Raw genomic sequence first — 23,859 nt, 5'->3', positions numbered from 1 at the left:
CCTTGCTGAGAAAGGTTATGTCACTGGGGGGTGGGCTTTGATTGTTTACAGTCTCACTCAATCCCAGTTCTCTCTGCTTTGTGTTTGGGTAGAATGCTATATGCAGAGCTTAATGGGCCTTGATAGTAAGCCCCAGGACAATAGTAGTACCAGGGAAATGCAGACTGTGGGGCCCAGCTCAAGAGGAATTCAGAAGGAAACAAAGTCTCTATTAAGAACTGGGATATGAGACCGTTCATGTGATATTTTGACAAATTATCTGGCTGCCTTCTGCCTGTGCTCTAAGAACTTGCCCACGGCTAAATTTAAAAGTACTGAACTGATTTTTTTTTTAAAGTAGTATTTCAAAATAGTGTAACATTGTGCCTGTGACATAGTTAGTACCAATAACTCTAATGAAAAACAAGTGAGACAGGAAAAAAATACAAAATATACGGTTTGGAGAGAATAAAAAGCACTAGGCAGTTTAATTAGAGCTAAGGCATGTGCTGAAAGAGGCTGGAACTGATAAGAGATTAGCACCATTAAAGGCCCACCCAGCTAAACTTCCAACTTGTGAAAGGAAAGAGCCTAAGGTGTTGCTGTGCCTGGAATGACCTTGTCCCAGCATCTGTGCAATCACTGATGCCACCATTCCACCATCCCAGTCCCTTACCCTAGGCTACAACCTGAGGGCCTCTACCTCCACCTGGAACCCAGGTCTTTTATACCTCGGTAACTTTCTCTAGAATGTTCTTCTCTCCTTCAGGACCCTTCCTTTCAGATCCAGGGTATTCTATGCATCTTCTTATTGCAGTAACTGACATTTGCTGATCTCTAGCCAGGGCTTACCCCATGACCCTGATCCTCAGAGATAAGATGAGCCAGGAAAGGTAAGCTGAAGAGAGTTGACAGAAATTAGCCTCCAGTAGACTGGTTCCTGGGAAGGGTTCTGGTACAAGAAGGTGGCTAGGGAGCGACCTCCTTTAGAAGGGACAGCAAGACTTTCCACCTACTTTCTCACATGCAAATAGAACGTTCCAGACTTCACAGAGTTCTTCACAACTATTATCCCATCAATACTTCCCACAGCCCTGAAGTGGGATACGAGTGGCATTCTAAGGTCACACGTAGATGTTAAGAAAGTCACCTTCCTTTTAAAAAGTCTATGAAAGCCAGAGTCCTTAGTCAACATTTTTAAACCCTAAGGAAAAGCTATGGAGATCCAAGTGCTACAAGCAAGAAAAGCGCTGTGTATGGACCTCCCTGCTGTGGCCTGTGTGGGCCTCCCTGCCATGGCCTGTGTGGACCTCCCTGCCATGGCCTGTGTGGACCTCCCTGCCATGGCCTGTCGTGTGAGTGGCTGGTCTAAGAGACAAACTGGGCAGCTTGGGACAAGAGGGCTCAAGCCAAAATGGTGCCATGAACCTAGAATATGGAACCCTTTCAAAGCCCTCTCAGTAGAGGACGATGTGTCAACTCCTTCCACCTCAGGCATTGGGATTGGAAATGAAGAAAATAAGCCAGAGAGGCCAAGAGGCAGGCAGGACAGGCAGGGAAGACCTGTTTGGTAAGACCTGGTCACCAGTGCTCAGCCATGTGACCAACAAGCAGAACTGATCTGAGGAAGGACTCTTCAACCCACTTCTCAGCCAAAGCACTATCTCACTGTAAGACACGCCAGTCTGTCTACCTACCTCTCAGCCATATTACTCTAAAGATGGTGACTCTCACACATCGCTCTGGTAACAACCCAGCCTCAGGAAGAGTGCCTCACCAATACTGAACATCCCAAATCCTCTCATCTGCAGGAACTCTCAACTTCTGTACGTGTGAAAGGAAGAGTTCATTAATGATCATACTTTGAGATCCTAGTGCTAGCGACCTGCCCTCATGTAAGAGGACTTGGGAGAGCACACAGCCCTTGGGCTCTGGGGATGACACATGAGTCATGATGAATTCTGCCTCCATTTTCAGAGGTATGATTTATGCAGGTCACCTGACTTGGCCAATCCTCCGTTTTTGACTCTGGGACTACTCTGAGGATTAAATGAGATGATACAGAAGGCGCTTGGCACATGGGCCGCCAAAGAGCAAATGCTCAGTGAACAGCTATTTCTGATATTACTAATGATTCTGTGATGATCTCGCTGTGGCCACACTTACTGCTGACCTCGAGGTGGGGTACCCCAGGCACTGGTTCTCGGCTTATACCTCCTCTCACTGTCAGGTTTCAAGGTTTCCCTATGGGGATTTGCCCCAACTGCAAACTACCAAGAACAAAAACTGTTTTCCATGGGAAGGGTAGTGAAGGCACAGAAAGAAACTAGAACCAATATGTTGGGCCACGGACTCAACTGTAACCCCACATTGCCCATCTGCCTCACTGACTAAGCTCTCAAGTGACAGCAGATATAAGGACAGCCTAAGGATTCTGTGTGTGTGTTGGGGGTGTGCAAACCAAATTACACTTGAGAAGTCCTTCAGACTTCAATCCTTAGTAGTTGTAGCTAACCTCCAAGTTACCCGGATTTTACCAGTAAAGTAGATGGCTTCTCTAAGCAAACGCCAAGCTTAAACATCGAAAGGTTTCTTTCTAGCGTGTTTTAGTTAACATGGGAGGCATGGATACACATTATTGTTCTTCTGTCGGGAGGAGGTGTGGCCTACAACGCTTTCCCTCCCGAGTGGGTCCTGCGGTGGGCACTGAAGTGGGAGCTGTTGTTGAAGTCTTTGCCACACTCTGTGCACTTGTAGGGCTTCTCGCCGGTGTGAATCCTCTGGTGAATGATAAGACTGGAACTTTGGTTGAAGCGCTTCCCACACTCCCTGCACTTATACGGCTTCTCTCCCGTGTGAATTCTCTGGTGGGTGATGAGGTTGGACCGGTCTCGGAAGAACTTCCCACACTCGGGGCATTTGTAGGGCTTCTCTCCCGTGTGGACCCTCTGGTGGGTGATGAGCTTGGAACGCTCGCTGAAGCACTTCCCACAGTCCGCACACTTGTGTGGCTTCTCACCGGTGTGCGTTCGTTGGTGGTTGGCCAGGCTGGAGCTCTTACTGAAACTTTTCCCACACGTGGCACACTCGTATGGCTTCTCGCCCGTGTGGATTCTTTGGTGGCTGATGAGGGCGGAGCTCTTAGCGAAACACCTTCCACATTCGGGGCACGGGTACAGCTTCTCCCCTGAGTTTGGGTGATAGGCTCCAGGAGAGTCCGCACCCATGCTGAGATTCTGAGGTTGTTTAGGTCTCTCCTGTGTAGAATTTCTCCAGTAAGCATTAAATGATGGACTTTGGCCAAAGTGCTCCCCAGGCTCATTCCGCTGGTCAGGCGTTCCTCCCGAGTGGGTCTGCTGATGTTTCAGGAGGTTTGAGCTCTGGCTGAAGCTTTTCCAACACATCCCACATTTATAGGGCTTTTCCCCTCTGTGGGCTCTCTGATGGGTGATGAGGTGAGAGGGGTCACTGAAGCAACTCCCACACTCCAGGCATCTGTATGGCTTCTCTCCAGTATGGAGTCTCTGGTGGGTACTGAGGTGGGCACAGTCACTAAAACTCTTCCCAGAGGCAGGATACTTGTAGGGCTTCTCACCTGCATGGCTCCGGTGAGGAGAAAAGCAATGCACTTCCTGACTGAAGCTTTTCACACGTGCGTCACGTATGTAGGGTTTCTCTGTGAGGTACAGGCCTTGGTGGTCAATGAGTTTTTCTAAGTCCTCCTCAGAGGAGCACTCTTCCCACGGGAGAGTGCTCCTCCACTCCTCTTCATTTCCATTCTCATGGTCCTCCCCCCAGTCGTGAGGCTGGCAGACAGCTTTGGTGGTATATCTTGATAAGGCCCTAGGCAAATCCCCCAAAACATCTTGCTCTGAAATCTGGTCTTCAACTTCATGCTTCAACTCAAAACCTGAAAGAACAGACAGGAATAGAAGGCCTTTGTTCATTCATTGGTTAGCGTTAGTGTACCTAATTTAGTGTATCACGTAATTTTGTCGATTTGGCTAACACAGATTTGTATGTTATAGCACACAGCTTATAAATGTGACTAGCATGAAAGCTATCAAGTTTTTGTGTAAGCATGTGTTTCTAACCCTGAAACACTGACAGTCTGGACACAATCTGGAATATGGTACTAACGCTCCCACCTCCCACCCCCTACCCTGCAGCCCAGCCACCATGAAGCCTGGCTCTCCCCTCCCCCAACCCCCGACCCATCAGTCTAGAATACAGTAACCCTACCCTAGTGACCATGCAGCCTGGCTCTTCCCCAGCCATTTCTCTGAAGTGTGTATTCAATACTAAACAGCTCTTCTCGTCCCCCAGCACATTAAACAGACCCCGTGTCATCAATCAGTCCCATAGTTACCCGGCTATGTCCCAGTAAAAGCTAGACTGGCCACCCAGAGTGCAGGCTGGTACTAACTATGATGGCATGTGACAGCATCTACGCAATGCACAGGCTTTTCCTGTTTGATCTCATTCATTCTTTTGGCTCAGAAACCAAGATGAAATACCTGGTTCCTGAGGGGCTCTAGTAGACAAGCCTGGCAAACATGGATTGGAAGCCTTGCCCTTCTCTCTGCCTTGGTAAACTGTTAGGTTACATTCCTAAAGCCAGCCTCCAAGGTCTAGTCCCCATTATTCGGCCGCTTCCTCCTCCTGAGGCTGGCCACTAGGATCCAGGATTGGTTCAAAGTATTGAAGTCCAGCAATCAAAAGCTCCCTTTGGCTCATCTAATTAACAAGCCCAATTAAATGCCTAATCCTAACAGGGGTTTCCCCTTTATAAGCCATTTGTCTATGAGCCACACCTGTCTCCTCTCTATCCAGAAGCAGTCCTTTGTTCCTGCTGGGAAAATACCCACCCCCCCCCACGCCGCCCCCATGCCACCCCTCCTTGTTTCTTTATCCTCTTGTTCATCCTCTATCTTCTGTCTTTGTTTCTTACTCCCTGCCCTCTGTCCCTCTGGGGCAAATAAATCTCCTTTGTGCTGCGAAATTGGTCTTGGTGTGTCCTGTGCCCATCCTGGTCCTTTCCGCTCCCATCTTTGTACAGGGCTGCAGATTCTGCCAACACCCAATGACTCCAGGCTCACCTGCATCTGGAGTCTGGGGGTCTGGAGTCAGAAGTCTAATGGCATCCTCATCTTCCATCTTACCCCAGGCCTCTTGGTCATCTGCCTCAGTACCACTCTGCCCAGATCCAGGAAGACCTGTGTCTTCTCCTACGGTCTCCACGGCTCTGATCACAGTTCGAGCCCTCATCAGTGAGTCCATCTCCTCATAGAATGGGCAGGTTCCTGGTGGACAGCTGCTCTTGGCTTTCCTGTAGCTTCGAAGAAGGTTTTTGAATCGGTATCGACACTGCTCCAGGGTCCGCAGGAAACCCAGCTCACGCAGCCGCTCCGCGATGGCCCGGTATACCTGGCTGTTTTGGTGACAGGTGCGAAGCTTTTCGGCGAAGGGGGACTCACTGAGGATTGCCAGGAAGACCTTGGTCTCTTCGAAGCCCCAGTGCACGCCTGCTGTCAGAAGTGAAGAGGTCAGACGTGTGAGACTTTGGAGCTTTATCTAGGTCATCAGGACTGGGGTCCCCTGCACGTTTATATATCTAGAACACAGATCTCAGGAACTGGCAAAGGACCTGGGAACACGAACTTGCTTCTCAGGGACACGCTAGGGAAATAGGCCAAAATACCCTTTCTCACCATTTCAAGAGACCTCTCTCGCCATTTCCTTGCTGAAGGAGAGGCATAGTGGCCATGCTTTAGCAACTGCATCGAGCAGCCCACCCCTCAGCTTCAGCTGACAAGTGACTTTCATCCATGACATTCTCCCTGATCCCCCAGCTCCTTCGTGAGTCCTTTCAACAATATATGGAATCTGAGAATCCCCAAGAATCAGAGACATAAATGGACCTTGACTAACCAGGTGGCAGACTATAGCTGAGGACACGCTTTCCTCGCTGGTCAAAGAAGGAACAGTGTGCAGTATGGTCTCCATTCAGATAAGTGACGTAACCTGAGGAGGCTGCATGGGGGAGGGGCTGCATGAACACAAGGCAGGAACACAGGCTCTGATCCTGCCTATGTGGCTTCCAAAGCTACAGATGGCTGTCAGTGACTCTCCCTTTGCAAGATTAGGTGTTTGCCACACGGTGACTCTCAAGGCTACACTGTTGGTTTCTTTTCTACACTCCAGTATTTCACTCACTTTCTTACCACAGACTTGCTATCTGTGAATTAAAGGGCCATTCTCACAGGCCCTTTAATTAAGAGAAACACACCTATGGAAATGACAAGATTACTCAGGTGCCACCTGGGAGCGTCCTCAGTGACACTGTTTGGAAGCAACTGGAATCTCTCCAGGTCTAGCAAGCCTTCAGAGTTATTTGCTCCTATAACTAAGAGACATGGTACAAAGAAGAGTGAGTCTGAGGAGGGCCTAGGTACTTAGCACCTTACTCTAGGGTCAGTGATCTGACTCATAGACTGAGTTCTAACCTTGGGCAGCAGCCTGGCTGATATTCACCCAGTTAAAGGCCATGTTCTTACCAATACGGCTCTGGAGCAGAGCTGGACCCCCTGCAATCCTGGGCCCCTGAACAGACTCCTCAGCAGCCAGGCCAGAACCACTGAAGTCTTCTGTGGCCTCCTCGGGATCCCAGCTCCCTTCATCTTGGTCATCTATCTCAGTGTCACTGTCACCCAGCCTGGGGAGTGCCACCGCCTCTCCTGGCCCACTTGTGGTTCTTCTGATGGCTGTCCTAGCCCTCACCAGAGCCTCCAGCTCCTCATAGAAGGGGCAGGTCCCTGGTGGATGGCTGTTCTTGGCTTTCCGGTAATTCCGTAGAAGGTTTTTGACCCTGTAGCGACACTGCTCCAGAGTCCGCAAGAAGCCCCGTGCCCTCAGCTGCTCTGCGATAGCCCGGTATACCTGCCGGTTCTGGTGACAAGTCCGAAGCTTTTCAGAGAAAGGAGACTCACTTAAGATTGCCAGGAAAGTCTTGGTTTCCTCATAGCCCCAGTGAACACCTGACACCTTCATGTCCTCCGCACCCCACTGGCATGGCTCTTCCCAGACCCTTGGGTCTGCCCGGGCTGCTGCCTGAGCTGGCTTGTCTTGCTCACTGTCCAGGCTATCCTCTGCAGTGCTCCCATTCCCAGAATTTATAGGGCTCAGATTCCAAATCTCTGGTCCTTGCTCATGCTGGGTGGTGACACCTGGCTTTGAAGCTGGAACTCCTACACAAAAGGAAGGACAGAAATGACTGAGCAGAAATGACCCTGTCGGACTGTGTTTCTCTAAACTGTTCCCGAAACTCACACCCTTCTCCTCCAAGAAGCCAATGAGAAACCCCCATGATGATCTCCCTTGAGAGAAGTGCTTAGAAGACACAGGAACCGCACCGAAAATGAAAGGGAGGCACTAGCTCTTCGTCTGCCGTGCTGTTATGAAATACATCATAGAACAGGGTGGCTAGCATGGAATCACAGGTGACAAACACTGGACCTCAAACAACCCCATTAGACTCAACTCACTGGTGGAGGGAAGGGGAGAGAGAGGGTGAGAGAGAGAGAGAATGGATCGAACATAGAGCCCTAGAGCACTGCTGAGCTAACAGGTAGCATGCCTGGAACACCTCATCCTCCTAGGATCCAGTTAGGAACTGGGCTCCTAACACTGTAGCTGGTCTACAGGAAGACCTTCCCAGCAGCACCTGGTCCTAACGATGCAGAAAGCCTTCCGTTACAATAAATGTTTGAGGCGATCTAGATAAAGAATTTGGATGTAAAGCCTTTTCAGGACACCCTAATTCAGCATTTCTTGATCGGTTCATTTAAGCAAGCACTACTAGGGTCCCACTGTCCAGTAAGCAGACCTCAGATGTCTAGTCTAAGCCTATCCGGAGTTAAGCCTTTCACAACCTTTCCTATTTCACCCCATTTGTGTGTCACTCCCTCCCTCTGGGGAAGGGCCCTTTAGTGTTGGCTTTCCGTATGGGTGGCCTTCAGAGAAAGGTGTACCGATCACATGAGCTTTGAGCATTTGGAAGCCCTTGCTACTCGCTTTTCTCATGACCTCAGTTTGCAGAAGCCTGACCCCAAGAGGAGTTCTCAGTGGGTGCTGCACTTTTGAGACAGAGAGTCTGGTCCAGTTCTGGACCAAGGTGACTGCACCCAGGTGATGAGCCCCGGCAGGGGCAGCTCTAGGAAACAGCATACAGCCCCATCCCAGCCTGCAGGCTCTCTACAAAAATGGCTACAAGGAGCTAGTCTTCTTCCTCCCCTGAAAGGCCAGAGAGGGCAGAGCTCTGGTGCTAGGGAAGTGGCAACCCCGCTCTTAGAACTGAGTGTACCAGAAATAGGCCAGCTGGGCCCTGGAGCAGAGCACGCTTTCCTTACCCAGGCATGCACCATTCCCACAATCATCTCCTGCAGGGTCCTGGCAGGGCTCCTCCTTGGCTTGTCTACTGGGGCTCAGGGTTTCCTGTGACACACACAAAGAGGACCTTAAATATCAATGACACTTTAAAAACAGCCTGGAAACCTGAGCAGGCCTAAGAGAGATCACTACAGCCATGTGTGGGGCCAGCATCACAGTCAATGGATTAGCAGCAGGCCCAGTGGGGCAAGGGCTAACACCCTATGCTCTATGCCCCTTTGCTGGGGAGGCCATGAGTTGGGGGTGGGGCACAGCAAGAGGATGACGACAGTAGTTTACCTGGGACTTGGCTGCCACCTCCCAATCTCCAATGCTCGCCATCTTTGGAACAGCTGGGGCCTGGGGAGTGAGGACAGCTGAAGAAGAGAAGAGCCCCATGAGATAAAAGCTTCAGTTCTCTAAAGCCACTTCCTTCTGAGGCCCAGCTTCCCAAAGGTCACAGTGGGATCATATCGAGGGTGCCCCACGCCCGGCACGCACTTGCCATTTCACTTCCTCTAGAGGATGGGACTCCTAAGCTGTTTTCAGTGATGTTCCATGTGTGAGGTACCAGTCCCCATCCTGTGAGCAGCACCCAGCCCACTGCCACGCCAGCATCTTCTGTGTGACTCCAGCTAGTGGGGCGTGCTACAAGCATCCTGTTTCACAAAGCGTCTTAACCTTGTGCTCAGTAACAACATTCATCAGACATTTAACCCACCGTGTACCTTGCACTCTGCATGTCCTTTCTCCCCACCTCCCAAGCCCATCCTGCGGGAGGAAAGGCCTCATTCTCTTAGGTCCCCATATCCTTGGTACTTACCATTCTCTTTCAAGGACTCAGGTGGCATCTTGGAAAGGCCAGGACGTGTATTCTCCACCCACTGTTTCTGAGGCTGTCCCTCAGAGCAGTGGGCCACTGGCTGCAGCTGAAACCTCTGGAACTCCTGAACTGCTTCAAAGGACCTGGAGTCTTCAGAGCATAGCTCCAGTCCCTACACACAAAGTTAAAATTTACAACTATCAGGGTGGTATGGTCCCTTCAATGGGACAGGATTGTTACTTTGAGTATGAACGTGATCCACGGGGATAACAGAGTCTTAAGATCCAAAGAGGGTTTTAACACAATAAGAAAGTTATCAGACTGACTTCAGAAAACAAATCAGCATTTATACTACCAAATGAGGTTTGTCTATGCTACCAAATGAGGTCTGTGTATATTACCAAATGAGTTCTGTCTTGTTGAATTCTGGGAGCTTACACAAGTATTTCAAGCAGGTGATCACTATTGAAAATGGTCTTGATTCACAGAAGCAAATTACATAAAATTTTGTGACATTAAAAATAGTTTACAAGCATATTTATAAGCCCACTTGCCTCTTAAGTAGTTACAGTCAATGGAGAGACTGCATGAACAGATGTGAAGACTCACTCTCTCTCTACCCAGCCCCTCCAGCCATTGCCAGACCACAGCGAAGACTTTAATCCTTGGACCAGAACTGCCAACACGGAAGAAAGGCAGATTCAACTGACAATGAAGATGCATGTGACAACCATGAGGAGGGTCTTGAGTTTCTAATCCAGTAAGAAGTTCAGAAGTCATCGCTCTGCCTCGGCAAGAAGTAAGCTGAACAAACCCAAACTGAACAAAACTCAAAGCTCTTACATCCAGAAGAGAAGCGAGGCCATACCATCTATACCTGCCCTCAAAGCTGGAGAAGTAAAAGAGGGTGAATTCACCGGAGAAGAGACCTCTGGAGGGGCCAGTGCGAGCACAAAAGCTCTACGCTGGAGGCACAGGGCAGGCAACCTGAGAGTCAAGCTCCAGGAGACCCAGTGACAGGGCAGGTAAGCTTTACTGGGTATTAATCCCAAGAGCTCCACCCTTCCTTGCAGTGAGGGAAAAGCAAGGAAACGTCGCCTCATGCATCTGCAGGGCAGGACAGGGGTAGGGACAGGAACCACTGTGAAACACGCCAGTGAAACACTGCCGAGAATAGCCTACTTTTCATAGAGGAGCTACCTGCTGCATCTCCCTACTGTTCTGCACAGGTGACCGAAGCACCCACCTGAAGCCCTTTCTAGCAGCCTTCCCCACCCAAAAGAGGATGCCTGAGACATACTGATGAAATTCAGAGTCCAGAGCACAGGCTAATCACAGAGCTATAGAGCCCACTAGACACACGCTGCGACTACATTATAAGACTTACTTACATAGCTCCTTCCACCCAAGACATCATATGCCACCTTTTAACCAAAACTTCCAAGGCATACTAAAAGGCATGCAACATTTTTGAAGAGCATGAACCAGTGTCAGATAGCAGAAAGCTGGGATTATCAAACTACAAAACTTAAAAATAGTAACCCAGGTGCCAATGGTCTAAACACACTAACTAGCTAGCATGGTGACTCCTGTCTGCAATCCCAGCAGTTGGGAAGCTGAGGCAGGAGGACTGCAAGTTTGAGGCCAGGCTGGATTACACTATAAGACCCTATCTCAAAGATAAATAAACAAACCAACTAAAAGGCCAAGATTGTATCAAATAAGACCCCAATATTTGCTGTAACTAAGAAATCCACTTTAAATACAAGGACACCTTACAGATACAAGTCCAAGAAGGGAGTAAGAGGTAACAATTTAACCCTAACCAAAAGAAAGTGGGCTGGGAGATGATGCCTCAGTGGTTAAGTTCTTGACACAAGCAGTTTAGGTCAAACTCCAGATCCCCAGAGCCCAGGTAAATACAGGGGAATCATGGTGGCCTGTCTGTAATGCCAACTTTAGTAGGCAAAGCCTGGGGATCGCAAGAGCAAGCTGGCTAGTAAGACTAGCCATATCCATGATCTCTGGGTCTGACTGAGACTCCACCTCAATGAATAAGGTATAAGAGTGATTAAAGATGATTTCTGGCATCAACCTCAAGCCTCCAAGTACACACACACACACACACAAGCACATCCTCACATACATGCAAACATGCATGCATATACACGCATGCACATCACATACAGGCACGTGAAGGAGGGTGGAGTAAGAGAAGCTATATTAATTTCAGAACAGCAGACTTCAGAGCAAGAGAAGTTGCCAGGGCTGAAGAATGGCTTTATGATAGGATACAGGGGTCAGTTATGATACAAAGGCATAATAATCGTCAGTCCAGGTAAGGCTTACACACACCTTGATCCTCCGTGCTGCTAATAACACAGTCCAAAACTGACAGAAGCAGAGGAGCAGGAGCACAGCCCGTAAGGCCAGCAGTGCTCTTGGAACAGACAAAACCAATGACGGTTGAAGAGAAGAGACCGATGAGTGGCGTAGACTCATTAGCGGGGTAGAACAGCAGAGGGATCCCTGAATTCTGCAAGGTAGAACTTCTAACAAGGGAGTACAAGATCTGCCCTCATGGACAGTTTGTTGCCATGGCAACCACATGGCCAGGCCACAAAACATACCAGGTGAATGTAAAAGGACAGGATCGTGACATGTGTGCTCTCAGATCACACGGAAGTGTCTCAGAAACAGAAAGGTAGCTGGAAAATTCCAACATACTTGGGGCTCAAGCAATATACAAGTAAATATTTGAGTCAAGGAAGAAATTTCAAGAGAAATCTAAAAGTACTTTAAATTACATGAAACTACAACTTTTTAAAAAATAAAATAAAATAAAATAGCCCTCGGGATGCAGTAAGGATTACAGAGCTTGAAGGTGGGTTACCAGAAAGAACCCAGGACTGGACAGACGGCTCAGCAGCTGGAGCATGCGCTGCTCTTCCAGAAGAGCAGGTTCAGCTCCCAGCACGGAGCTCCTGAGTGTAGCAACCTGACCATGTCCAGCAAAGAATCTTTCACTGCAGGCAGCTACTCCCTGTATCCCTTACAAACTTTCTGTCCCCCATTCTGAGGTGCCCCCTGAGCCTTGGGGGAGACGATATGGTAGAGCTGTCCCAGGTAGAGCTGAACACTCCAGTCTCTTACTCTGCTTGGTAACAAACTGTCAGTATCAAGCACGAGTTCCATCTTGTGGAGCAGGCCTTAAATGCAATCAGGCCACCTTATCCCCATAACATTGCCACCAACATGGCACTAGCGGGGAGACTTTGCCAGGCCACTCATCAAACTTTCTACCACCAGGAAAGCTAGCCAGTGGGGATGAAACTTCCAGGCTGGTACCAGCTCAATTTCTCTTTGTGCTACAATTTCAAGTATGAGGTGTCTTCAGCAACGGGGTCTTACCATTAAGTTCTGGAGGGCAACCAGGGGCAATGGCTGTAGCCTGCAATGTTTGTGGAGTGGTCTTTGGGGTCCCACTGACCAAAAACTTGAAAAGAGGTAACCCATATCTGGAACTAGGCTTTTTATTTAATAGCCTGGTACCTGGGGAAAGCATTGTTTCTTTTGTACGGTAACTCCATTCCTCTGTGTGTGTGTGTGTGTGTGTGTGTGTGTGTGTGTGTGTGTGCGAGTGTGTGTATGTGATTTTCCATATGGCATTTGCAAAGGTCTTGTTATCATCCCTCCCCACACTACCTGCTTCACCTTGCCCTCCCTCATCCCTTTAACCCTTTCTTCTCCACTATTCTCTGTCCCTCTTCATGACACCTGTATTCTACCCTTCCCCACGAGAGTCTCCCTTCCCCTGGTCATCTTCACCTGTCAACTTGACACATCCCAGAACTATCTGAGGGAGTTTCAACTGGGAGAGGGCATTTTCCCTATGCTAATCAATGTGGAAGGGTCTAGCCCACTCTGGGCAGTGCCATTACTAGGTGGGTTGACCTCTCTGAGCAAGCCAGAGTGGGGGAGCAGGGAAGCAGCATTCTTCCATGGTCTTTGCTTCAGCTCCTGCTTGAGTTCCTGCCCTGACTTCCTTTGATGATGAACTATGAGCTTGAACCTCCTCAGATTGTTTTTGGTCATGGTACTTTGTCATAATACCAGAAAGTAACTAATACCCCATGGCCTCTTACTACTCTCCTCATTTCTGTGGGCACTTCAATTTAAATATGCATCTAAGCCAGTCAATGGTGGTATATGCCTTTAATCCCAGCATTTGAGATGCAGAGGCAGATGGATCTCTGAGTTCCAAGCAAGCCTGGTCTACAGAGTGAGTTCCAGGACAGCCAGGTCTACACGGAGAGACCTTATCTCAGACCCCACCCCACCCCACCAAAAAATAAAATAAAATGAACACACATCTAAATTGTCAAAGCTAACATCCACACATAAGAGGGAACATGCAGCATTTGTCTTTCTGGGTCTGGGTTACATCACTCATTTGAAGTGGTTAACTACAGCCCCCACCATTATCTGTGGATTCCATAATTCATTTTCCTATTAGTTAAGTAACATTCCACTATATCTATGCACATTTTTATTATCCATTATCGTCAGCAGAAGGACATCTGGACAGTTCCCATTATCTGGTTATTGTGCATAAAGCAGAATGAATGTGGATGAGAAAGTATCTCTGTAGTAGAATACAGTCCTTCGGGAATATGCTGAGGGGTGGCATAGCTGGATCACAATGCAAATCTATCGCTAGCTTTGTGGGAAACCTCTGCACTGATTCCCACAGTGGCTGTACCAGTCACACTTCCACTAGGAGTCAGTAAGTGTCCCCTTCCCCATAGCCACAGCACTAGAGGTTGTCAGCTGCTGTTATTGGTGGTGGTGGTGGTGTTATTTTATTTCTAACTATCCTGACTGGGGTAAGATGAAATCTCAAAACAGTTCTAATTTGCACTTTGCCAGGAGGCATCAAGGAGACGCTAAAAACTAGCAAGTGATCTTCTGAGATGGTTCTGCCACGGACTGTCAAAGTTAATGATGGAATTGCTTCTCTAGGCAAGGCCGAGAAGAATTTTACTATAGGAAAGATTCCTGCTATTACTTGCTTTTCTAGATACTAATCCTCTATCAGATGTGTAACTGGCAAAGTTTTTTTCCCCATTCTATAGGTTGTTTCTTCACTCAGATGATGATGTCCTTGCTGTACAGAAGCGTTTTGGTTTAATGAGGTCCTGTCTGTCAAATGTTAATCTTAATGCCTGTGTTGCAGCAGTCCAACTTAGAAAGAACTTTCCTAAGCCTGTGAGTTGAAGCATATTCCCCCTCCCCCACTTTCTCCTCTGTCAGACTCAAGTTATCAGGTCTTACATTGAGGTCCTTGATGCATGTGGACTTGAGTTTTGTGTAGAGTGAAGACAGGGATCTAGCTCATTCTTCTACATGCATGCTATCCAGTTTGACCAGCACTGTATGCTGACAGTGCTGTCGTGGTTACAAATGAGAACAGCTCCAAAGGCTCACATGTTTGCATGCCAGGTTCCCAGTTGATGGAACTGTTTGGGAAGGAGTAGGAGGTGTGGCCTTGTTGGAGAAGGTATATCATGGGGGATGGGCTTTAAGGTCTCAAAAGCTCGCAGCAGGCCCAGTCTTGTGTATAAAACAAAAATCCCAGCTGTTTGATTTCGCCAAATGAAGCCTCAGGAGCCAGATACTGTGGTGAACAGCCACTAGCTCAGAGAGGTAGAGAAAGCACCCAGCTGACCTTCCTACACCATTGGCCTCCCAGAAGGAAGAAGCTCTCCTCCACACTGTTTTAAATACCCTTCAATTCAAAAGACACTCCTTTCTGTTTATGTTCACTCCCTGTGGGCTGGTTGCTTGCTCTGCCTCTTGATCTAGGGTTGACTTTATGTAGCTCTTGGATTAAAGGTGTGTGCTAGGGCTGAGCCACACCACAAGTACTTCTCTATGGTAAACAGAAAGCTCTATGTTCAAAGGCTGAGCCATACCACAATTAGAAACAGGTTTTTCCAGTTCACAGACTTGGGGTTCACAATGTGATCAAATACCCTGCAATAGTTTTATTCTCTCTCTGCCTCCAACTTGCTGATCAGGATGCAAGTAAGCTCTTAGCTGCTGCTCCAGCACCATGCCCACACACCACCTTGCTTGCCCCCATGATGGTCATGGACTAGCCCTCTGAAATTGTAGCTTCCTTTTACAAGTTGCCTTGGTCATGGTATCTTCTCACAGCAATAGAACAGTGACTGAGATAGCTGTCTTTTCCCCAGTATGACATATTATATCGTAGACTCTCAGAGTCTCTGGGTGGATGTGGAATCCACAATGCCCCTCCCCTTTTCATCTCAAATTCAGAGGAGCTACTTACCTTGCTGTTAGATCATTTGAAAAACAGCCACCAGTGGCTGACTGGGTTACATTCCCATATGAAAGACTCAGAAGAGGGCCTGAAGCACAGTGGATGCTAGCTCATGGGATGCCAGAGAATGCTCTATAAAGCCTCACCCTCAGAGACATTTTAAACTGCAGGTTTGCAGATAAGGCATCAGTTCTGTAGTGGAAAGGGCATGCATGGCCTTGAAACCCAAAGATCAGGGGGTTTAGGCTCTGGTTCTCTCTCCGAGTGACCTCCATGAACCATCTGATTCTTAGAACTTTAATCCACAAAATGGAGACAGTAAAACTGTTTCTGCCTATGGGCTGCTATAAGCATCCAAAGAGATCCAGGTGCGTGTGATAACTGTGTTAAACATCCAGCATTACACAGATTATGCACACTGAATGGGTACTGGGAGGCAGCTTCAATGGTGGTTAGGTGCACACCCTTCAGTCAGGCTTTTCCAAGTACAAATCTTGCCTCTACAATCCAGTAGCTGGTGATTTTGAACAAATTATCTGTCTTTTCTCTGCTTCCGTTTCCTCACTAGTAAAATTAGGCTAACAGTACCGACCCACCTCATTAATCTGTGGCAGAATTAAATGAAATAATACAAATCAAGCAGTAGAAATACTACCTGCTACACAGCAGGGCTCAGTAAGTGGTAGTTTCTCAGTGATCACTATTATTGTGATTTGGGAGCAATTATTAACTCAATTCCTTACCTAACCAGCTTCTTGGAGATCTATTAGTCTCACCTGCTGTCCAGCAGCCCAAGCTTCTCGGTGCCAATCCTCCACCAGGGCCACCGCCTCCTCTCCACTCTCAGGGTGTCGTGCCTGCACCCAGGTCTGCACCTCCCTGGGTAAGATGGACAGGAACTGCTCCAGCACCAACAGTTCCAGGATCTGTTCTTTGAGGCGAAGCTCAGGTCTCAGCCAGCGGCAGCAGAGAGACCAGAGCCGGCTGAAGGCCTCGTGGGGTCCAGCCGCATCCCGGTACTGAAACTGCCGGAAACACCGGCGGGAAACCTCGGGGCCAGGGACAGGGCCATGGCTCTCCTTTTCGGGTCTGGAGTCTGATCCCCACGAGTCCTCCTCCAGCTTCACAATCAGGAGGTCTTCGGGCTCTGGTGGAGGCGAGGTCACAGCCATCATCTGGCCTGGATGCTTCACTTCAGCAGGGCTGTCCTCATCCGGTGGTGGCTTCCTGCATTGGCAATGTGTTCTTCAATGGACTCCTGGGGAGGGATTGCTCCCCAAGACTGTGAAGGCAGAAAGACAAAGGACACGGTGAGGGAAAGGACCCAGGAGCACCGCTTCCTTCACTTCTCTCATACATACCTTCTATGACCTGTGAAGGCGCAGGAAGTCTCAGAGACAATGCTTTGCAAAGGGCAGAAAGTGAGACCATGATCAGGCACTAAAGCCAGCACCCAGCTCACTTTACAAGAAGACAGCACCATGTTACATCTCTTGGGATACACCTAAATGTTTAATCCAAGAACCTTGGACCTCTGGGCTTTGACTCTAGTGTGGCCTTCCTCCCTTCTACACCATGTTCCAAGCTAACCTTCCCCAAAGCCGGACCCCAAGAGGGTCACCTTTTCCATGAGACCTGCCTCCCGAGACTTGAGCTTTGATCCTCATTTGTGGATGGTCATCTGGCAAGGTCACCCCCACTCTCCAGTCATCGCACCTGACGTTTATTCACCATCTCTAAAGTGAAATTTCTCAAAATTCCAGCCAAAGCTGCCTGCCTACCTCATGGCTCCAATGTTTCCACTTGACTACCCTCTAGATACCTCATATTCAATGGGTCAAAACCAAATTACCATCCCCAGCAACCAGGTGGCCAAGGCAGGAAGATTCTAAGTTTAAGACCAGCTTGAGCTATAATAACAAAACACCAAAACTCCAACTCAAAAAAAAAAAACAAAAATGAATAAATAAAGCAAATAAATAATAAATAATAAAATCCTGAGTTCCCCATCTTTTGTGAGCAAGTTCCACGGAGCCATCGCTAGCCCTTTCTCACCTACCCAGGTCTCTCCTGAAACTGCATGTGTCCCAAGGCCTTCCTGTTCCCTGATTCAGGACTCGTCCTCGGTCACCAGCTTCCATGGCATAGTATGCTCTCCCTTGCAACCGTCATCACCCTAGTGTAACTACCATAGTGACCAGACCACAGCTTCTGAAGGCTCTAGCACAGTGCTTGGCACATGAAGGAAACACAGCAGACGGTGAAGTTGTGAGCTCATGAGGATGGGATCACACTAGACAAAGGACAACTGGTTACCTGCCCACGCCAAAAGGGTTCCTCTCTCCCTGACTCCCATCTTTCCAGGACACTGTCTTCTATTACACTCTGTAGAGACACGTGCACGTTGGTACCCAAGGAGGGTACAGCCTCCCTGAGGACACCCACACTGAGTTCTCTTAGGAAACAAGCTCGTCGTTGCAAGTCTAATGGCATAAGACACACCCAACAGAAGGAGGCCGTTGGCTCCATCTACGTAGGAATGGCTCGGCAGAACCAGAGGTGATGGATGGCGGCATCTGGTATTCTGGGCCATCCAACGGGAGTGTGTGGAGATAAGACAAGGGTAACAAAAAAATAGAGACTGGCCAAAAAGATTTCCGGGTACTTAGGAAGATGCTTAGAGAACACATGGCCACTGGGCTACTTCTGGCTCATCCCTCTGCTACCAAACTATATGTCACTTCCTCCAGGAAGAGTTCCTTGGTGTGCTCTGTCACGCCCCACCACCATCCCTGTCCCCCCCCCCCAAAGCAGCTGATACATGACTCTGAGATAAATGCTCACCCATGCTTTGCAGTCACCTGTCCCTAAAGTGGACAATGCCACTCCAACAGGCTGCTATAGTACCTAGCCAAATGCAACAAACAGCAGAACCATTAAAAAATTCCGTTGCCTCGTATTAAATATATGAATCTGTTCTATCAAAAGTCTAGAATGGCTGTGATTTAAAGAATTAACATAACTTTAAAAAAATACATTTTCCCGACACACTAATCTAAACACATAATCTGTCACTGTCATACACAAGGACTAACCTGTCAGGCATTCACAGAGTAACCATCACGTGCCCTGCATTATACAGGGAGCTACAGATCCAACAATAGCTGGGACAGAGAGTCCCTTCAGCCTTCACAAAGTTACAGTGTAGGAACAGACAGTGTGTTGGCAATCAAAGGCCCCTACGCTCCTGCGTAAGGGGACACCCGTCAGTCAGGCAATGAACAGCCACTGGTCACCAAGCCAGAGCCGAGGACATCTTTTGGGGGAGAGATCCTAAAAACGCCAAATGTTCATTTCAAACAGATGGCAGAAACAGCTTTCAGAGTCATCTATCAGTCATCCCATATGGACTACAGACTACTGCCGGGGAAGGGAGATCAACACCGTCAGCCAGGAGCTGGGCAAGGGCATCTCCAGCCTCGAGGCCACCAGAGATAGATCCAGGCCTCCGAGAGGTGCTGTTTAATGACACTAAGTATAGTGCTAAGCGTTCTCCATCTATATCTGCACAGAATCTTCCAGACAAGGAAGTGGAGGGTCCTTCGTGCTAAGGTGAACGTCTATGACATGGAACACCCATGACCCAGGAAGACCAGACAGAGAAAGCACACTCTCTAAGTCCTGGAGTTGATTCCACCCATGACTGTTCTACGGTGAGCATGGGGTGCTGATCCCCATGTCTCTACTGTGTTTAGTTTCATGAGCCTTTCTTGTCACTGAACAGAAACAGGCTGTCCTTCCCACCACATCATCAGACAGAAGTCAATTCTTCTGTCTCATGGTCACACTAGAAAACCTGGCTGTGTTAGTGAGCTTATGCAAAAACAGAGTGCTCAGTGAGTCCTTCCCAAAGGACTCCTCAGCTGTGACGTACACAGAGAAACAGAGCTTCTCAAAGAGAGAGACCCACCAAGTGTCTGAGTTAGGACGAGGCTCAGGTCAGTCTCCCACCATTTGCTGTAATCCTGTCACATCCTCCTACCTGCTAGTTATGCTATGGGAGACAAAGACATCCACTTCTGCCTCTTAGCTGAGCACCATACCGTGCAGGTCAGACAGCCTCCAACCCTCCCCAGCTCTTACCCCGGGCTAACTTGTGAAACAAGAGCAGAATAAGCAGGCAGCGAGCCTGAAACGAGCCTGAAAGGGAAAACGTGAACACTGCAATGGGCAGGGACTGTGACCCACCGTGAAGCCCTGAGGGGATGGGGCCCAGGATGTCCCCAGTTCTTCCGTCTTTTCCAAGAGAAACTAGACCCTCTGGAGTTCAGATGCTGACAACAGCCAGAGTTGCTTCAGACACATGAGGATTAAATAAGGCATGATGGCAGACTTCACCCCACGTGGGCTCCCACTATGTCTCCTCATGTGGTGCTACTCCCTACGTCTCCGCTACTCCCCACCTGCTTTTAGTTTCATGAGCCTATCTTTGCACTGAACAGAAGCAGGGTATCTTTCCAGAAGTCTTTGATAAATAAATCACAAAGGCTTCTCTTCCAGTACCCTGAAAGACTTAGAAGGGGTACAGAGTCCCCAAATCAAAATCAGGGCCACCAGAATTCATTGTATGAAATTCTCACATTTAATTTTTTTTTTAAAAAAAAATTAGTTGGTTCCACTTAACCATGGGGAAGCTGAGCAGGGCCTTGACAACTGGGACAGTGGATGTAAATGTGAAACTAAGTTCCACCCTCTACCCGCTCCTGTAACAACAAGAGGGGGAGAGAAGATGCTCCCGGGTCCAGAGAAAGGACTAGATTGGCTAGGGACCTCGAAACAGTAAGGAACTAGAAGCTCCCAAAGGTTGTCAGTCCTACTAACTGTACAATCTATGGCTGTAAGAAGTGAGACTCCCATCTAAGGACTTGAACTAGCAACGGAAGCCAGGACTCGCTTAACAGACCATCCTCCATCGTGGGGGTAACCACCTAGAGTAGGCTGCTGAGAAATGAGTTCCCTATGAATATGTGTTGTCAGCAATTAGCAACGGCAGCAAAGCCTCAGGAAAAGGAAACCGCTGCATACATCCCTATGTGTTGGTCAGCGCTGTCCTTAAGCCCCCAACAGCCTCAGCTCCGAGCAGACATTGATGTCAGGAAGAAGACTGAAGCTCATAGCCCTGGAAGTCCGTAGGCATCTTCTAATGAAGTCTAACAACGCTCACCCTGAGAGTCTTTAGTCCACATTCGCCAAACATTTGCTCATTTGCTTGTTCTACATTAGGTGTTTACTGTTCTGGGCTGGACAAGGGAAAATGGAGATGATCCAGACACTCCCTGTCCTGATGAAGCTAACGAGTGGAACACACACACACACACACACACACACACACACACACAAATAGTCACAGATAATTATATTAATCCAATGTCATAAATATAGTATGATTTGGGAAGCTGGGAAGTTGGAGGTGACCATTGGCTTAAGGCAACTGTTGAACTGGTTCTTGAGTGGGTTCTCTGCAGAGAGAACAGGGGATGAGTACAGCAGAGAGACAGGCTATGTAATACCGGAGAACCAAAATGGCCCGCCCAGAGAATGGGGAACACTTTGGCAGCCTCGGAGTGTGCAGTATGGGAAATGTGGGCTGCAAAGGGACTCGTGAAGAATCTATTAGATCAGATTTCATTCAACACGTGCTGCATGCATGCCTGGGATGGATTCCAAGCTGGAGAACGAACGGAAGGTACAATCAAGAGTTGAGGCTTTCAACAGATCGCACTGTCTGCAATGTTTGTCCGAGCTGGAGAAATAAAAATGTAGACACTTCTGCAGAGGCTCTCGGAAGACAGAGGTAATTTTAAGAGATAACTAAACAAATGGCAAGCTGGGGACAGCGTAAGGCAAACGGCGTGAGTGGGGGAGAATGAAGGTTCAGCCTGAATCAGCTGGTAAAACAAATAGGTCGTTGGGGCGGTCACTAGAGAGTGGGCGGGTCAGTAGAAGGTTGGTTGGGTCAGTAGAGGGTTGGCGGGTCAGTAGATAAAGATGCCTTTCACTTCCGTCGGTTATGAGGAAAGAAGTAGAGTTTTGGGATAGAACACAATAGCCAGTCCCGGCACAGAGGACATGAACTCGGGTGTGGAGAATGAAGCACTATTTTAAGGTCAGACTTCCAGCTCAGGGCCTCTTCACTTCTTTGCCTGGCTCTTGAATCCCCTCTCCCCTTGACTGTGCTTTTCTAGACTCTAAGGTGACTTCCCCACACAGCCAAAACGCATCCCTACCACCTCACCCACAGACCTTTATATGACCCGCCTCACTGCCCGCCTCTCCAACTCACTCTTCATCCCGACCCCTCGGTGACCCTGCCCATCTCCAGACGCTGCATCCTCTGACCGCCCCCACCCCCGCCCCGACACACACACACACACACACACACACACACACACACGCCACGATGCTTTCCCCTCTCACCTTCCCAGCTCCCCTCCCCAACCCCCGCGGGTACCACCACCTCCAAAGCCTCCAGCCCAGCGCCTGAGTCTCAGCTGCACCCCATCCGTCACCCAGACTCACCCACAGAGACACCCACTTCACAACAGGGCGGAAGTGCTCCCGGGCTCTTGCAGGGGATGCTGGGACGCAGAGTCCTGGCGCCGCCAGCCCGGGAACCCGGTCTCTGAGACCACAACTCCCAAAAGACATCGCGCGAGCACCGGTGGGCAACTCCCTCTCAGATGACGTCAGCCAATGAGTGCCTCATCGTCTCAGGAGCTCTAGTACCGGAACAAATAATCTTGCAGGGTCAACGCCTGAGGGTGTATCTCTGTACCATTCTGACTCTCTTCATTGGTTCTGCGGTGACGGTACTGCCTAGTGGGTGGAGTCTAGATTAGAAAGTGGGGTCGGGCATCTACTGAAGAAGCCTGGAACCCTGGGTTGAGTTGAAGAGAGTAGGGAAAAGTAATAAAAAAGGAAAGAGGGTGACTACAGTGGCCATCTGTTGGGCAGGAGTTTGTCAATTGTAACTACAATTTCCAATTCACAACTTAGTTGAGTGGTTTGGAAGAGTGATTGATAGGGGAAGGCTCAGGCAATTGTGGGTGGGGCCACCCCTGGGCTGTTGGTCCTGAGTTCTATAAAAAAGCAGGCTGAGGAAGCCAGGAAACCGTGTCCCGCCATGGCCCCTGCATCGGCTCCTGCCTCCAGGTTCCTGCTTTGTTTGAGTTCCTGTCCTGACTTCCTTCAGTGATGGACTACAATGTGGAAGTGTAAGCCAAATAAACCTTTTCTTCCCCGAGTTGCTTTGTTCACTGCGTTTTGTCAGAGCAATAGTAACCCTAAGATAACCGCTGTAAATACTCTTGAGGTGTGGGCAATTTAACAGGAAGTTGGGAATGTGAGTTTTGTAGTCAGCCATAGATCCAAACTCTGATACGTCCTTGAACAAAACACAACAACAAAAATCTGCATCAAGATTGTCTTTATTTTTTTTTTCAGCTGTAAAATTTAAGTGACAGAACAAAACCTACATCTCAGAGGACTTTAGAGACTAAAGGTAATATTTAGGTAAAGCATGGAGTCAAGCCACTTACCTTTTAATGCGGAGTGCATGCCTTGACACTCCCCGGCTGCAAAACCTCCAGCAAGTGCAGAAGCCTCTTTTGTACACATATGTTTGCATGGATAGACGCACTGTGCATGCGTGTGGAGGCCTGAGGTCAATGTGAATGCCCTTTATGGAGCAGTCTCTACCCTGTTGATTAGAGTGAGGGTCTCTCACTGAACTGAAGAATCCAGCTACGTTAGCTAACCCACGAGCTCTGGGAATCTGCCTGTCTCTGCCTTCCCATCCTACTCGACAGTACAGGTGTTACCTATGGCACTGACACTCCTAGCTTTTTATGGATGCTGAGGACCTGAGCTGAGACCTTTACTGATCATGTAGCAAGCACCTTATCAACTGAGCTATCTCCCTGTGGTGGTTTGAAAATACTTGGCCCAGGGAGTGGCACTATTAGGAGATGTGGCCATGTTAGAGTAGGTGTAGCCTTGTTGGAGAAAGTGTGTCACTGTGGGGGTGGGCTTTGGGACCCTCCTCCTAACTGCCTGGAAGACAGTCTTCTGTTTGCCTTCTGAACAAGGTGTAGAACTCTCAGCTCCTCTAGCGCCATGCCTGCCTGGACACTGCCATGCATCCCACCATGACAATAATGGACTGAACCGCTGAACCTGTAAGCCAGCCCTAATTAAATGTTGTCCTTTATAAGAGTTGCCTTGG

At 48.7% G+C, this 23,859-nt stretch overlaps 1 protein-coding gene across 4 annotated transcripts; it reads right to left on the bottom strand.

Moving 5' to 3' along the window:
• Nucleotides 1-440: 440 nt before the first annotated feature.
• Zscan20 (zinc finger and SCAN domain containing 20) lies at nt 441-22,292 on the bottom strand. 4 transcript variants are annotated; one of them, XM_076934172.1, is made up of 9 exons: nt 22,155-22,277; nt 16,352-16,857; nt 9,230-9,401; nt 8,707-8,783; nt 8,388-8,472; nt 6,537-7,226; nt 5,911-6,012; nt 5,079-5,507; nt 2,494-3,889 (listed from the first exon to the last, which is right to left on the bottom strand). In XM_076934172.1, the coding sequence occupies exons 2-9, from the start codon at nt 16,748-16,750 to the stop codon at nt 2,646-2,648; spliced, it is 3,198 nt and encodes a 1,065-aa protein (XP_076790287.1). In that variant the 5' UTR covers nt 16,751-16,857; nt 22,155-22,277; the 3' UTR covers nt 2,494-2,645. The 4 variants fall into 4 exon arrangements, with proteins under 4 accessions (XP_034359986.1, XP_076790287.1, XP_076790288.1 ...); XM_034504095.2 differs by lacking the exon at nt 5,911-6,012 and having other exon boundaries at nt 441-3,889; nt 22,155-22,292; XM_076934173.1 differs by lacking the exon at nt 5,911-6,012 and having other exon boundaries at nt 5,079-5,504.
• Nucleotides 22,293-23,859: the final 1,567 nt, after the last annotated feature.

Source organism: Arvicanthis niloticus, chromosome 5, assembly GCF_011762505.2.
Source record: "Arvicanthis niloticus isolate mArvNil1 chromosome 5, mArvNil1.pat.X, whole genome shotgun sequence".
Lineage (NCBI taxonomy): Eukaryota > Metazoa > Chordata > Mammalia > Rodentia > Muridae > Arvicanthis > Arvicanthis niloticus.
Note: the sequence above shows the minus strand (reverse complement) of the source record. Positions and strands in the feature narration are given on the sequence as shown.

Bases quoted from the DNA above. Each gene is read 5' to 3' on its own strand.
- Zscan20 (XM_076934172.1), bottom strand. From the start codon at position 16,750: ATGATGGCTGTGACCTCGCCTCCACCAGAGCCCGAAGACCTCCTGATT. The intron at 5,508-5,910 runs GTTAGTCAAGGT...CACTTCTGACAG, and splicing joins CAGCTATAGTCTGCCACCTG to CAGGCGTGCACTGGGGCTTC. The intron at 3,890-5,078 runs GTGAGCCTGGAG...CTGTTCTTTCAG, and splicing joins CCCCCAGACTCCAGATGCAG to GTTTTGAGTTGAAGCATGAA.